The sequence below is a fragment of the Egretta garzetta genome, unplaced genomic scaffold (assembly GCF_000687185.1).
Source record: "Egretta garzetta isolate BGI_Z169 unplaced genomic scaffold, ASM68718v1 scaffold14, whole genome shotgun sequence".
Taxonomy (NCBI): domain Eukaryota; kingdom Metazoa; phylum Chordata; class Aves; order Pelecaniformes; family Ardeidae; genus Egretta; species Egretta garzetta.
Window position 1 is genome coordinate 795,869 of NW_009259588.1, and position 12,621 is coordinate 808,489.

At 41.7% G+C, this 12,621-nt stretch overlaps 1 protein-coding gene and 1 pseudogene across 2 annotated transcripts; both read right to left on the bottom strand.

Moving 5' to 3' along the window:
• Positions 1-4,255, bottom strand: part of LOC104125441 — a 5,831-nt pseudogene extending 1,576 nt beyond the window's left edge.
• Positions 4,256-4,796: 541 nt separating this feature from the next.
• On the bottom strand, positions 4,797-12,615 carry LOC104125469 (probable 2-ketogluconate reductase). Of its 2 annotated transcripts, none has more exons than XM_009637918.2 (6): positions 12,548-12,615; positions 9,240-9,624; positions 7,850-8,021; positions 6,311-6,489; positions 5,496-5,592; positions 4,797-5,099 (listed from the first exon to the last, which is right to left on the bottom strand). In XM_009637918.2, exons 2-6 carry the CDS (start codon positions 9,619-9,621, stop codon positions 4,943-4,945), a joined length of 987 nt encoding a protein of 328 aa, XP_009636213.1. In that variant the 5' UTR covers positions 9,622-9,624; positions 12,548-12,615; the 3' UTR covers positions 4,797-4,942. The 2 variants fall into 2 exon arrangements, with proteins under 2 accessions (XP_009636213.1, XP_035749384.1); XM_035893491.1 differs by lacking the exon at positions 12,548-12,615 and adding an exon at positions 11,823-12,023.
• Positions 12,616-12,621: the final 6 nt, after the last annotated feature.

Below are 12,621 nucleotides of genomic sequence, written 5' to 3' on the forward strand. Positions count from 1 at the left end.
GGAATGCCAATCAGGGCTAGAAATTTCTGGCCTCATCAACCCTTGTGATTTGGTTAGGACCAGCTAGCGCAGTAACCCTCCTGCTGCAGTCTGCACATGGAGAAAATCACTTAAAACCACAGGTACTAAGCTTCTCCCTTCAGTTAGGGAGCAGTAAAGTTGTCTCAGGGTAGATCATGGTTTATAGCAGTAAACATTTGTTCTGTTTGTTGGCTGCACCTCGCCTGATTGCAATGGCCTTGAGATGTACATGGGATCTTGCTCACCTTTACATTGAAGAGCCCCTGTGTGAATCTCTAACAAGGATCAGATTGCCATATACGCAAGTTAGGAGGGGCTAGAAATCCAGTTGAATACTTGGCAAAATTCCTAGTGGTTTGAAGAGAAACAAGGTTTTCTCAAGAACAGCTCTCAATCAGTTTTCGTATTGTGCCAAGTATACGTTTCCTCGTTCTCCAGTCATTCAGAGTTTCAACAAGATCACACCTGAGCTTCAAAATATAGGGAAAAAATAAAAAAAAAAGGTAGAATTATGTGTCAGTATAGTAAGATATGATAAGAATAGAAAAGGTATAAGCTTGGTTTTCTTTTTTTTTGTTCACATCTCCAGGAAACCTTGGAATTTCTAAAATAAAAACTAAATTAAGTTTCCAAATGTTTAATCACCAAGTAATTCCTTACAAGACTGATTTGAGGCAACTGTTCTTTTTTTTTCCTTTCATTTTACTCTTGGCCCTATTCCCTCATTTCTTGCTATGTTCCTGACATAATTCCTTGAAAAGGAAATACTGACTATCTAAAAGGGAGTTTCTGCTGTAATTAGGGTCAAGACATATCTTTACCTCCATGTCCTGTTGTGGTACAAAATATTCATTTCAAGCACTTTGGCTCTCAGAGCAATCTTATACCCAATGCTGCCCATGCCAATGATCCCCAGAGTAGCTCCAGTAACTTCAACCCCCAGAAAACTGGCTTCACAGTACTCCATACCCGAAGAAATTGCAAAGTGATAGCCTACAAGAAAAACACTCCGATATGAGAAATGAATGGGGAGGAACAAGGCAAGAGTCTGGACTTGTTGTGATGCTATAGCACACTTCTAATGGTTACAAACACACAATTTTAAATAGCAGTGGTTTTTGTAATGTCCTGGGTGACTCCCTCATATATTATCTTTTCCTGCCATGTATATGTGACATTCCCATTTATTCTCACCATACTACAAAAAGCCTTTTCATGTAATCTCCCCTAAAAATCCTTTTACTGCTTTAGACTCATAAAAATATTGTCCTGTTCTGCATCATCAATCAAAATAACTATTGCCAGTAATTCCAAACTGCAAAGTTTGGAAATGGCATCTGGAGAATAGCACCAGATGTAGGTTTTGCTATATAGAATAAGAACAGGTTTCCTGTTCACCTCTGCCTCTGCCTCTCTCCTTGGAAAGAAAAGACTGACTTCTTTAAAAATCACTACTAAGCAATTTCCATAATTATCTGTTAAACCTGCAAAATCTTGAATGGTTCTACAACACAGAAAATAAGCTTATATGCACAGAGACAGCACTTATTAGTCTGCTAGCAATGTGACAAGCTTCTGATATTTCAGTCTTCTGATATTGCCAGCTCTTCTAAAACATAAGCAGAATGTTGTGAAAGTATCAAAAAATGCCTCAGGATAAAACTCAAGTCATGCCAGGGCAGAGCTATCAGAAATGCCACCAGGGGTAGTTTATGTAGATGGGAACAAGAAATTAATCTCCCTTTTAATCTGTCTCCTCCTTGTGAGGTAGAAACAGTTTAGGGGGAGATAAGTCTCCTTTGAGTTTCTGTGAATCCTGTGGTAAAGGCAGGTAAATTTAATAGGATAAACCTGGAGGGTATTTTCCTGAAGCAGGAGGCATTCTAACCAAGACAAGGGTAGGTCTATTTGGGGAAATGGCATGAAAAAATTGTGGAAGAAACTAGAAAGGATGCTATTAGCAGAAACTGGAGCAGGCTGCCTTGTTGCTCCCTAATGCTCCTGAAATTCCCCAATTCTGCACCAATCCATTCCAGCCCCTGAGAATATGCCCATGCCTCTGTCAGCCCCAGCTTTTAGCATATATCCTTATTCTGCGCCGTTGTTGCCTCCCACACTCTAATTTCTTCTGCCAGGTTGTGATTGCAGCAATCATCTGATCTTTGGCATCCCCTATTTTTGGTCAATAGCACTGTAACGCTATCACATCAAGAAGCATGTGTTATGTGAGCCAAATGTCACAGTCACTGAAAATGTGCTGCTGAAATTTAATGTAATGAAATTTAAAGTTTTCATATGTAGGGAGCACACTTCAGTGTGGTGTTCATCTGAAACTGTGAAATTAAATCTACAGCCGTATTTATTCTAAAAACTAAACAGCTTCTAAGACCAAGCCCTGTCGATAAACCAAAAACTTGCATTTGAATCAAATGTGATTAGATTCTGCTCAAGTATTTTCAACCCAAGCTGGTGACCTGTGAAAAATAAACTCATATGATCTTATTTATACCTGGATGAAATATATGTTATGTATGTTTGGGTATAGTGTAGTAATTTATATATATTTATGATATATAAAATATATGAAAACACTGATTATTCTATTTGCCAACCCAAACATTTAGATTTTCACATTTTATGTGAAACTATGTTCACTACAGACAACTCTAGGAAAAGTCAAGTTAATGGTAGGTAAATCTTGTATGATTTTTAGAAGCCACAAAAGAATTGAGATGTTACCTTCCACTAGTCTTCTAACAGATGCCAGCAGCAAAACCATTCTAGTATTTGCTGTGCTGCTAGAAACAGCATGTGGAGCATTAGCTGTGTTCACACCAAAGCTAGCTACAAGTTTCAGATCCAGGTGATCCATCCCTACTCCTGAATTTGCAATCACTTTCAAGTTTGGCAGGCTCTGGAGGAGCTCTTGGTCAATGACTGATTTGTGACGTCACAAATAGATGGCTTGGACCTTTTTACTCATATGCTTTCTGTTTTCAAGAAATTCCTTCTTGGTGATGAGCTAGAAATGTTTCTTCAGGAACGCCATGTGGCCATGCAGTATCCCATGTATGCCACCTATTTAATTTACCAAAAGCCCAGGTAGCTCCTCTCTCCCATGATCTGCACAAAGAAGACAGACACAAAGTGTCAGAAGAAAGACATATAATTATTTCCAGACATTTTAAAGAATAATCACTTTCATGTCCTGTTATAAGAGAACTTACAAACCACATATTTAGATAGGGAGGTAAACAAACCAAGACAAGAAGCAGGTCTTTATGTATACTACCAATTATACACACACACACAGAGGTATTCACATAATCAAGTCTGAACAGGTTCTGTCCCTCATGGTCTGTAAGGATTTGTCTCACTGCCACCAGGCTCATAACACACAATTATTTCTCATTAATTACTTAGTTTCAGACCATCAATAGTCTGGTGCAATAAATCTCCTTCCCTACCCTGAAACCACAAATTACTGTGTCTAAGTAGTTTAGAAAAATATTGGACCAAATCTAGTTCATCAAAATAAATTGCACAGCTTCATCATGAACTTTGAGTTACCAAGTTAATTTTTAAATGCTTCATCGCAGAGATTTTTTGCAGCCTCCTGTCCTGAAGAGACACCAGTGACTTCTTAACTGCAGAGCCTTCTCCTGAGGCTATCATAAGTTAACAAAATAGTAAACGTTTAGGCAAGTGTTTTCCCAGAAGGACTTTTGCACTCAAATCAGTGTGGGTTTTTTTTTGCAGGAATTACTGACCTTCTGTTTGTGGTTCCCAGAGGGTCTGTGAATTGTCAGCTTTTTTTTTTTTAATACACTATTCACAGCTACCATTGCTTTTCCATATGAATTTTGGAAAGAGCTGTTCAAGGGCTGAAGATCTTGGAATCCCCTATAGTAATACTTGCTGTTGTCTCATTAGTACTATTTCACTATTTGCATCTGCATGTCTAACTCTTGGCGTGTCTACACTCCCTTTGCTAAAACTTCATTTTACCTTCCCTTCAAGAAGCCTGACACTGATACGAAACCTTATAGACCATGAGGGACAGAACTGCAAAATAATGGAAAAACTTCCAGATTTTATGGAAGTGACAAACATTTTACTCAATTTTCTGACTTTGTTGCTTGCTCATAGGAAAGAGAATATAAGAAAAAGTTTGGGCCTGGGCTGAATGTTAGGACTGATCGCTAATTTTGCTTTGGGCTGTGCCCTTACCCATAAGATTTCAGTGGTAGATCTACCATTGTTTCATGGTCAGTTAAGATAAAAGCATCATTTTTGCCTGCATGGAGGAACTAAATCTCTTGAGATTTCCTTTGGTTTTCAAAGGATCCCCTCAGGAAAATCGAAGATACTTTTTTCAATTATTTGCTTTGCTTTGCTTTAACGTGTAGATGAAGCAGAGCTCTTCTTACCTTAGAAAACCTTAGGCCTACAATCACTTCAAAGGAGTCTGCTTTCTTCAGTGTTTTGATATAAAAATAGAATATTACAATATTGGCTGGAAAGTGTTTCAGGATACAGTCAAATTTCTGCAGGGAATTAATGCTCAATTCACCTTCAATACATTTGAGAGTGTTACACAAACTGCTTAGTGTACTTGCTTATTAGGTAGCAGCAAGTACTGGGAACAGAACAGGTATTCATTGAAATAATGGACTGAAGATATCAAAGTGCATAAGTGCTCAGTTTAAAATCTTCAAACAAATCCCTTTTATTAGTTCCACTTTATTTTTAAGAATTGTAAATAACAGTACAGATCAAGTCTAGTGAGGTGACAGCTTTGCAGTATCATAACAATGAGAACAGTGCAGGAACGGGTTGGGGTTTTTTTTTTTTGAAGTGGTACTGTAAGAAATAGTGCCTTCCCATACATATGAGATTTAGTGCTGTCATCTGGCACACGTCATTTGGGAAACACTTCACTTGGAATGGGCTGGCCATTGAGAGCAGCCAGCATATTTGCTATCGCTTCTTCTGCCATCAGACAGATAGCTTGGACTGTTGCGGTTCCAATGTGAGGGGTTATGATGATGTTATTTAACTGTAATAAAGGATGATCTCTGTAAGAAACAGAAAGAACAGAATGTGTTACACAGGGAATTTGCTCTGCAGCTATCCCATGCTAGCTGTTAAGAACTGAACCTGAGGAAACAGCAATGGCATTTTGAGATAAAAGGGCCACGAGCACAGAAACAGCAGAAAGCTGTGGGAAGCTTGCTTACCCATTTCTTTCCTCTCTGTCAGTCTCATTGCCTTGCCTGTCAGTTACGCTGGGAAAGAACTGACAGATGTGGGAAAGGCGAATAGCTTATCATTTATTAATGACTGTATGGGGCAGGCTGAGGTTTTGCCCTTAAACAGTGAGAGGCTCCCCGTGGAGATTAAGATTATGAGCACGCTTTTGCACACAGTTTAAAACATCTCAGATTAATAGAATGGAAAACAGGTTTCTCTACCTTGGCAGAGGCTCAGGGTATGTCACATCCAGAGCGGCAGCCCTAATAACCTTATTCTGGAGAGCTTCTACCAATGCATCTTGATCAATAGCTGCACCTGCATTGAAATGAGATCTTGCTATCGTGACAAGTTAATGAACATGTTTTTACCTGCAAGTGGGGAAAGGTCTCAAGGGACTAGTGAGAAAAATTACAGGATCTTCATCTTGTTAGAAAGTAGAATGTCCTTCTAATAATCATTAACCAAACAAAAGAGATTTTACTTATTAAACTTTAATTAGAGGAGGATTATGGTCCACTGCATAAGGCTTTTCCTGGGATGTGACCAGTTTCAGTCTTTTCCTCATTTTGACACTGATTTCCTGAACAGACAAATCATTTAATATCTTCAAGCTTTCCATTCTTTTATCTGTGCTTTGTTTACTGAAACAATAATCTCTCTCTTATATGCTTGTTCAGCGCCAACAGATCTGTAATCCCATGTGAGGTTTCTTTTGTAAGTAGCTGTTCCAAATGAAACCTATGTTTTTCCTTGTACCCCATTCATCGTTGGTGATGATAAACCTTTCAGTTATTTCCACTAAAAAAAAGAGCTGTCTTTAGGACAGCTCTTTTCTGCTGGGCATCCCTAAATTCTATAGGACCTTTGAACACACCATCTGATCTATGATAAGTCATTCATTCATAGGCTGCCAGCTACTTCACGACTCAAACAATACAGGGATATCACAGAGTGAGGTTGGAAGGGTGAATGTCAACATAATCATACAAAACACAACCTTGGAGCCACAAACAGTGCTTTCAGCCTGTCCTACCTCGGCTGATGTTTATAAGAGTAGCTGTGGGTTTCATCAGCCCCAGCTCCTTTTTCCCAATCAGTTTGTGAGTCTCAGGTGTCAGGTTCACAACCAACATAACAAAGTCAGATTGCTGCAGCAAGTCTTCCATCTTCTCACAGTAGTGGGCACCAACTGCCTCTTCCTCCTCCTTTCTTCTGAAGGAAAAATGCACACACCCCCACATTGACACAACTATTTCTAACTGGCTTTATCAATCAATCAACCATAGGAGGGATCTGGAACAGATCACGTAGAGATTGAGAGGTTTGAGGCCAAGGTAAAGGATAAGACATTGGCAGGTACAGATGGTGGAAGGGAGGAGGGAAGGATATAGGCTAGATGGAAGAAGAGGCTAGAGGAGTGGCAAGACACTGAAGGAGTGATATATGGGTGAGAGCAAAGTACATAGAGTGATATTAGTTATAGTAGGCTGGGGACACAGTGAGACCCCACTCTTCTCTCCTGCGTCTATGCCAATCCCTGTAGAGTCTCTCCTTGCCTGACACCTGAGTTAGGGCTTGGGGTGGGAAGGGAATGAAGGGGAAGCGAAGTCTGAAAGAAAGGGAACTATACAACTAAGAGAAGTTTAGATGCTTGCCATTGGTGCCGGTGCAATGAGTAATCTGGCTGGGTTGGGGAGAGGGGTGACTGGCTGGCTGGGCCAGGGATGCTGCCAGAAGCCTGCAGAAGAGGCTGTCAAGACAAGGGACACAACCAGGCCACAAGGCCTGGTTTGTTTGGACAACATCTTCAGAAACGTTACATGGCCTTTGTTCCAAACTGCTATAGCTAACCAGGGCAGAGCGAGCACAGGAGGCAAGGGGGAGCTGCTTCCCGAGGGGAGCAGTAGGGAGCCAAAGCAAGTAAAGCGGCGGCACGCTGGGTGCTCCGCCCCCTGCCTGTAGCTGCCATGAGTGCCCAGCGGTGTGTGATTTGGTATACCACTGATACAGAACTTGCTTAGCATAACTTGCTCAGCGTTAGCAGCTAAATTTGCTGGAGGCTTAGGCCGCAAGCTATGAACTCTCACCTAGGTATGTTGAACTTCTACCTCATCAAGTAAAAGAAGGCCCCAGAGACGGTTCAAGCCAGGACATACGGAAGCTACTTTCATTAACAGAAGCTGCAATCTTAGAGATAAGAAAAGAAACGTCCCGCCTAGAGACAATGGAAGGACCCAGTGAAGAATGGGAAGACCCAGACCCTAATATTACTACTGGTTCAAACTGTCACATGAGGGGTGGAGAATTCAGGTTGTCAGGGTATAATTTCCCAGGGATTTCTTTGATCGAGGTCCCTCTTTGGAGACACCCAGCTGTAGCACTATTAATAAAAAGGACTTTAAAGCAGGATCTCTTTTCTGCTTATTGATTCAGCGGAAACCTAGAGTCTAACCCTGTTATGGTGGCTGGCATGCATAATTTCCATAGCACTACGAAGACTGGAGAGACAAGAGAGACGTGGTTTCCGTCACTACCCCCTGACCAATTACATGCAGAAATCAGACATTTTTACCTCCGGTTCCTGTTATGGTACAGGATCCTCATGTTGAAGGCTCTGGCTCTCTGAGCCACTCTGTACCCAATGTTGCCCATCCCAATGATCCCAAGCGTCGTTCTGGTTACTTCCACTCCCAGCCAGTCAACAGCAAAATACTTTGTGTCTGGAGAAACCGCAATCTGGCAGCCTGAATATAAATACATTCTAAGTGTGTACAAACAGACCATAAGCATAGGTTTGGGGGAAAGAAAAAGTTTCTCACCATCACAGCAGGTGGGGCTCTCTTACAAAACATCCTTGCTAATTGTGACCAGTTTATAGAAGGGCCTGGATGGTGCCATTCCCTGCAAAAGCCAGGGCTGGAGCCAGTAACACCAGAGGCTCCTGGGTAGGTACTGCGCTGGGAGGGATGGCTCCTCAGGGAAGTAACTCTTCCATGGCTTGAGTATTTTCTTGGAAGTTCAAAAATACCTAATTTGACACTTACCACCCTGCAAGCTTAACTTTCTTTTAGCTGGGGTAAATCTCACCATTTCTCTCCTGGATCACAACCCAAAGCAGCCTCACTGCTTGACTGGGGGTGAAGGCTGCAAATTCCAGCTCAGCCAGGGATCTCTATAAGCGTTTATACAAAGACCCTGAGGTCTAGCAAGATGCAATAGTAAGAAAACATCACAGGGCAAGAGGTGGTATTTACTGCTCAGCATGACAGAAACACTACTGAGTCCCTGAAGACAGAGGCAACTTCTTGTGATAGTCTCTACTGACACCTTCCTTCCCCTGAAGGGCACTGAGTAGCAAGGGCATGTGGAAAAGGACCTACCTTTAAGGACACAAACTAGTGTCGGTGGTACAGATTGGAGTAACTTTGTCAAAAGGATTATCATCTATTTCAGTAATAATGCTGATGCTTTTCTGGAAATACAACCCATTGGTTTAGACAAACTCTTTGCAGAAAGAGGAAAAAAATTAACAGTTATACTAGAGATGGGGACACGGCCATTAATGCCTTGTACCCTCCTGTAGCTCTTAACTCTTGTTCCAAGGGGAAGTGGAGAAGTGGTGACATTTGATTTGGATGCATTTTGTATTCAGTTTTTACAGCTATAAACAACCCACCCAGTGAACAGCCAGAGGAGAATTAAGCCCCAGACATTATTCCAAACAGGATATCACAAGTGACTTCAAAGCGTGTAATTTAGACAAAGGCCTTACTCCTGTCACCATTGCCCTAAAAAGAAGCAGAACATAGGAAAAGCAGAGGCCTCTGAAAATGGAGTCCTCAGAATTCTTTTTTCCCTTGTAAAAGCATCCCAAATATTGATTTGGACTGATCACCTGTATCATAGTAGAAGTGAAATATGCCAAAGAAGTAGCTAAGAGCCAGGAAAATTTAAAACATTACCTTCCACTAGTCTTCTGGCAGAGGCCAGCATCAAGGCCATTCCTATGTCTGCTGTTGGGTCCGCCACAGCATGTGGGGTGTTGGTCACTTTTACGCCAAAGTTAGAAATCATTTTCAAGTCTAAGTGATCGACTCCAACCCCGGAGTTTCCAATTACCTTTAAATTTGGCAGGTTTTCTAGAAGTTCCCGGTCAATAGTTGGCCTGCCCTCAAACACAAAAACAGATTGGATTTTTTTGCTCATTTCTTTTTTGTTTTCAAGAAATTCCTTCATGGTGATAAGGTGGAAGTGTTTCTTCAAAAGTGCTGCGAGGTTTTCTAGTACACCATGAGTTCCTCCTATATCCAGAATCAAAACGCCTGGCAACTCTTCTTCTGCCATGATCTGCAACAGGGGAATAAAAGAAATACTCCTTTGTTTAGGAGAACACCCTGAAAGGAGTGATGCTGTAGTGATAATTTAAATTCACATCTGTAAACCAAGAAACTGATGGAACTTTTAATGATATAAATCCACAGTCACTTGGTACTAGCATGGTACATGAGACAACTTCCCAGTATTTTCACAAAGTGCTGATTTAGACTGTAACACCGAGGAATATGTACCCCTTAGATCTAAATCCAGTCCTACAATGTGTTCTCAAATAGTTTCATTTTAGTCCTGAATCAGTATTGATTTCACACAAATCTGGTAGCTTCTCAACTTTATTCACAAATTCATTTCTGTAAGCAGTGGTGTGAAACAGAGGCTGCTAGAAAGTTACCCAAAGTTTCTTGCCTATCGCTTATGGTTGGTGAAGCCACAGGTAACGTAGAGAGGCACTGAGGCTCATATGTGTCTGGCAAACACCTGTCAGGAATAGTTTAGGTCTAACAAATTGCACGATGAAGGGCTGTGCTTGGGCAGCTGCCACACTGTTTGCCTTCAGTGTTTTAAACATCCAGAGCTGTACCTGAACTTATCTCCCACAAAATTTAGCACACCCATGCCTATATGCTGAACCAGTGGGGAAAAGCACTAGAGGTGAGACTGTAAGTCCCACTGACAATGCAGTCCTTCATACTAGAACTTTTCCCCTGCCCAGACAGTTTTGAGTCCAGTCCTCTCTGCAACACCCATGCAAATGTATTGTAGCCTGCAGTAAGATAGGGGCTCCACAGATAGCCACACACCTAATTAGAGGCAGCCCTTACAGCTAAAAATGGTAGCTGAAGATTTGCTGTGTGTCTTAACAACATTCATGTCTATTTCCTATAATTCTGTTTGCTGTGCTCCACTCGCTTTAGGTCTCTATCCTGTACTGTGTCCTAGACTTGGGTCCAGGAAACCTGACGTTGTGCTAACTGAATCAGAACAATTTTCCACAGCAGTATGCTGATTTATTCTGGGCACACAGTGCTGGGTAGAGATTTCCTGTTGCTTCAGTCCTCTCACACAAGCCTTCAGTGAGTAACCAAAATTCAAACCTGTGACAAAAAGGCATCAACGCAGATGGGAAGTTTCCATCAAACAATATTTACCCTTCTCCTGAGCAAACTCAGGCTTATCACAGCTGCATCTATTAAATGTTTACAATCTCAACACCAGTAATACTGCTTCATCCCAGCCTTGACCTGCATTTCTGCCTCAGTTCCAGGCTCCTGCTGTACATGGGCTAGAAGGGGCCTCCATGTTAGGACAGGTCTGCAGTTCACCACGAGCAGCATCTCTAATAACACTAACTGGTTCCAAACAGCAGCAAAGAAAGTAAAGAGATGAATAGTGCAACCACATTGCAAAGGAATACCATGTTCTTAAATATATCTGATCTATTTCTTGCCAACTGAAGTATTTTGAACCCTGCCAGGCCCATATGGTTGTGAAAATTATGCACATTTCCCCTGCATTTCTTAAGAAATGCATTTCTTAAGAGTATCACACAGCACGACTTTAGAAGGATAAACTACATTTGTCCTCCAGAATGAATGATGCATAGAATAAAAGACAAGATTTGATGTCATGTTGTGGCAGTGTTGTCCAGCTTCTTGATGATCAGAACCTGATGCTCCTGCAGCAACTTTCTCAGACAGGATGGCAACTAAACCTTATGCTGTTAAGGGATGGAAAACTGGGCACCAGATATTACCAACTGACTGGCAGATACCAGTAAGGCAGCACTGTATTACATCATTTGCTTTCATTACCACTTCCTCCTCCATGACAATATGCCAGTCATGAAGGTCAGAGTCAGACCCGCATTCATTTTAGAAGCACTTCCTAAATTTCACAAGCAGAAAGGTGATCCTTGAGGAAGCCACAGTGCAGTGCAGCATAAGCTGGTTTAGCTTTAAACAAACCAGCTGATGCATTAGAAACAGGCTAGTCGCCTGTAATTAATCTTTTCATTAGTGTGGACATGCCGATGCTGATGCAATCTCAGCCATGTTCGATGTGTGCGTGAGCCACTCACAGACTGCAGCTTTGGTTCAAGAACTGGGGTTCTGCTAGTACCAGGTACAATCTTAAAAAATTCTATTGACAGCAGTAAACTAAAAACATTTAAAGGAACCTTGCAGAGGGAAGGGGGCTCTCCAGATACCAACCTTGGTCTGAGGAGTGCTTACTGTTTGTCCTCCAGCACTACCTGGGTATGTCTTGTCCCTCTGCCCGTAATCCACAATTCTCCTGTGACAGCGATGTCCATGAGAACCAATAGCTCGATGCATAAATTTACAAGCCAAATTTGGCTGGCCAGACATCAGTGGAATGGGTTTTAACAGGCCGAATGCTTTGCTCCTGAACATTCAGATATCAGATGTCTTGTCCAGCATGCTAAATGTAACACCTGTTAAGGATATGACAATTTTGGTTTTGGACTAGTACCATCTGCAGCATCACTTTTTTTTTTTCTGTCTCTCCTCACATTTTCTATTTACCTAAGATGATTCCATGAATGCCTGCATCTGTAATCAAATACAACACTGATAATAATGTACGTGTACTGATAACAAGTTCTGGTCCTCGTGTTGGAGAGAAAACTTTGAAAACATGACTCGGGTTGAGCCAAGCGGGCAAATAAAAAGAACCACGTGTAAGCATTAACTTCAGTGATACCGTCTTTCTGAGCTGGCATTATTTCTTTTGTGGGGCTTGACTCCCTGCTTGCTCGCAGATTTTTCTGACTGGCACTCCTGTATTGCTTTAGGCTTAAGCCAAATCCTAGCGAAATTAACCTACAGGAGTTTTCCTACCTCCCTTTTCAAGTTAATAGCGTGCCCTATCCAGAATAAATTCCTCCCGCTAACTTCAGTAGAAGAAAACGAACTACCTGAGCACCCCCGCCGGCCACGGCCTCTTCCCGACGGCGTTTCCCCCGCAGCTCGACCTCACGGCAGCTGGAGC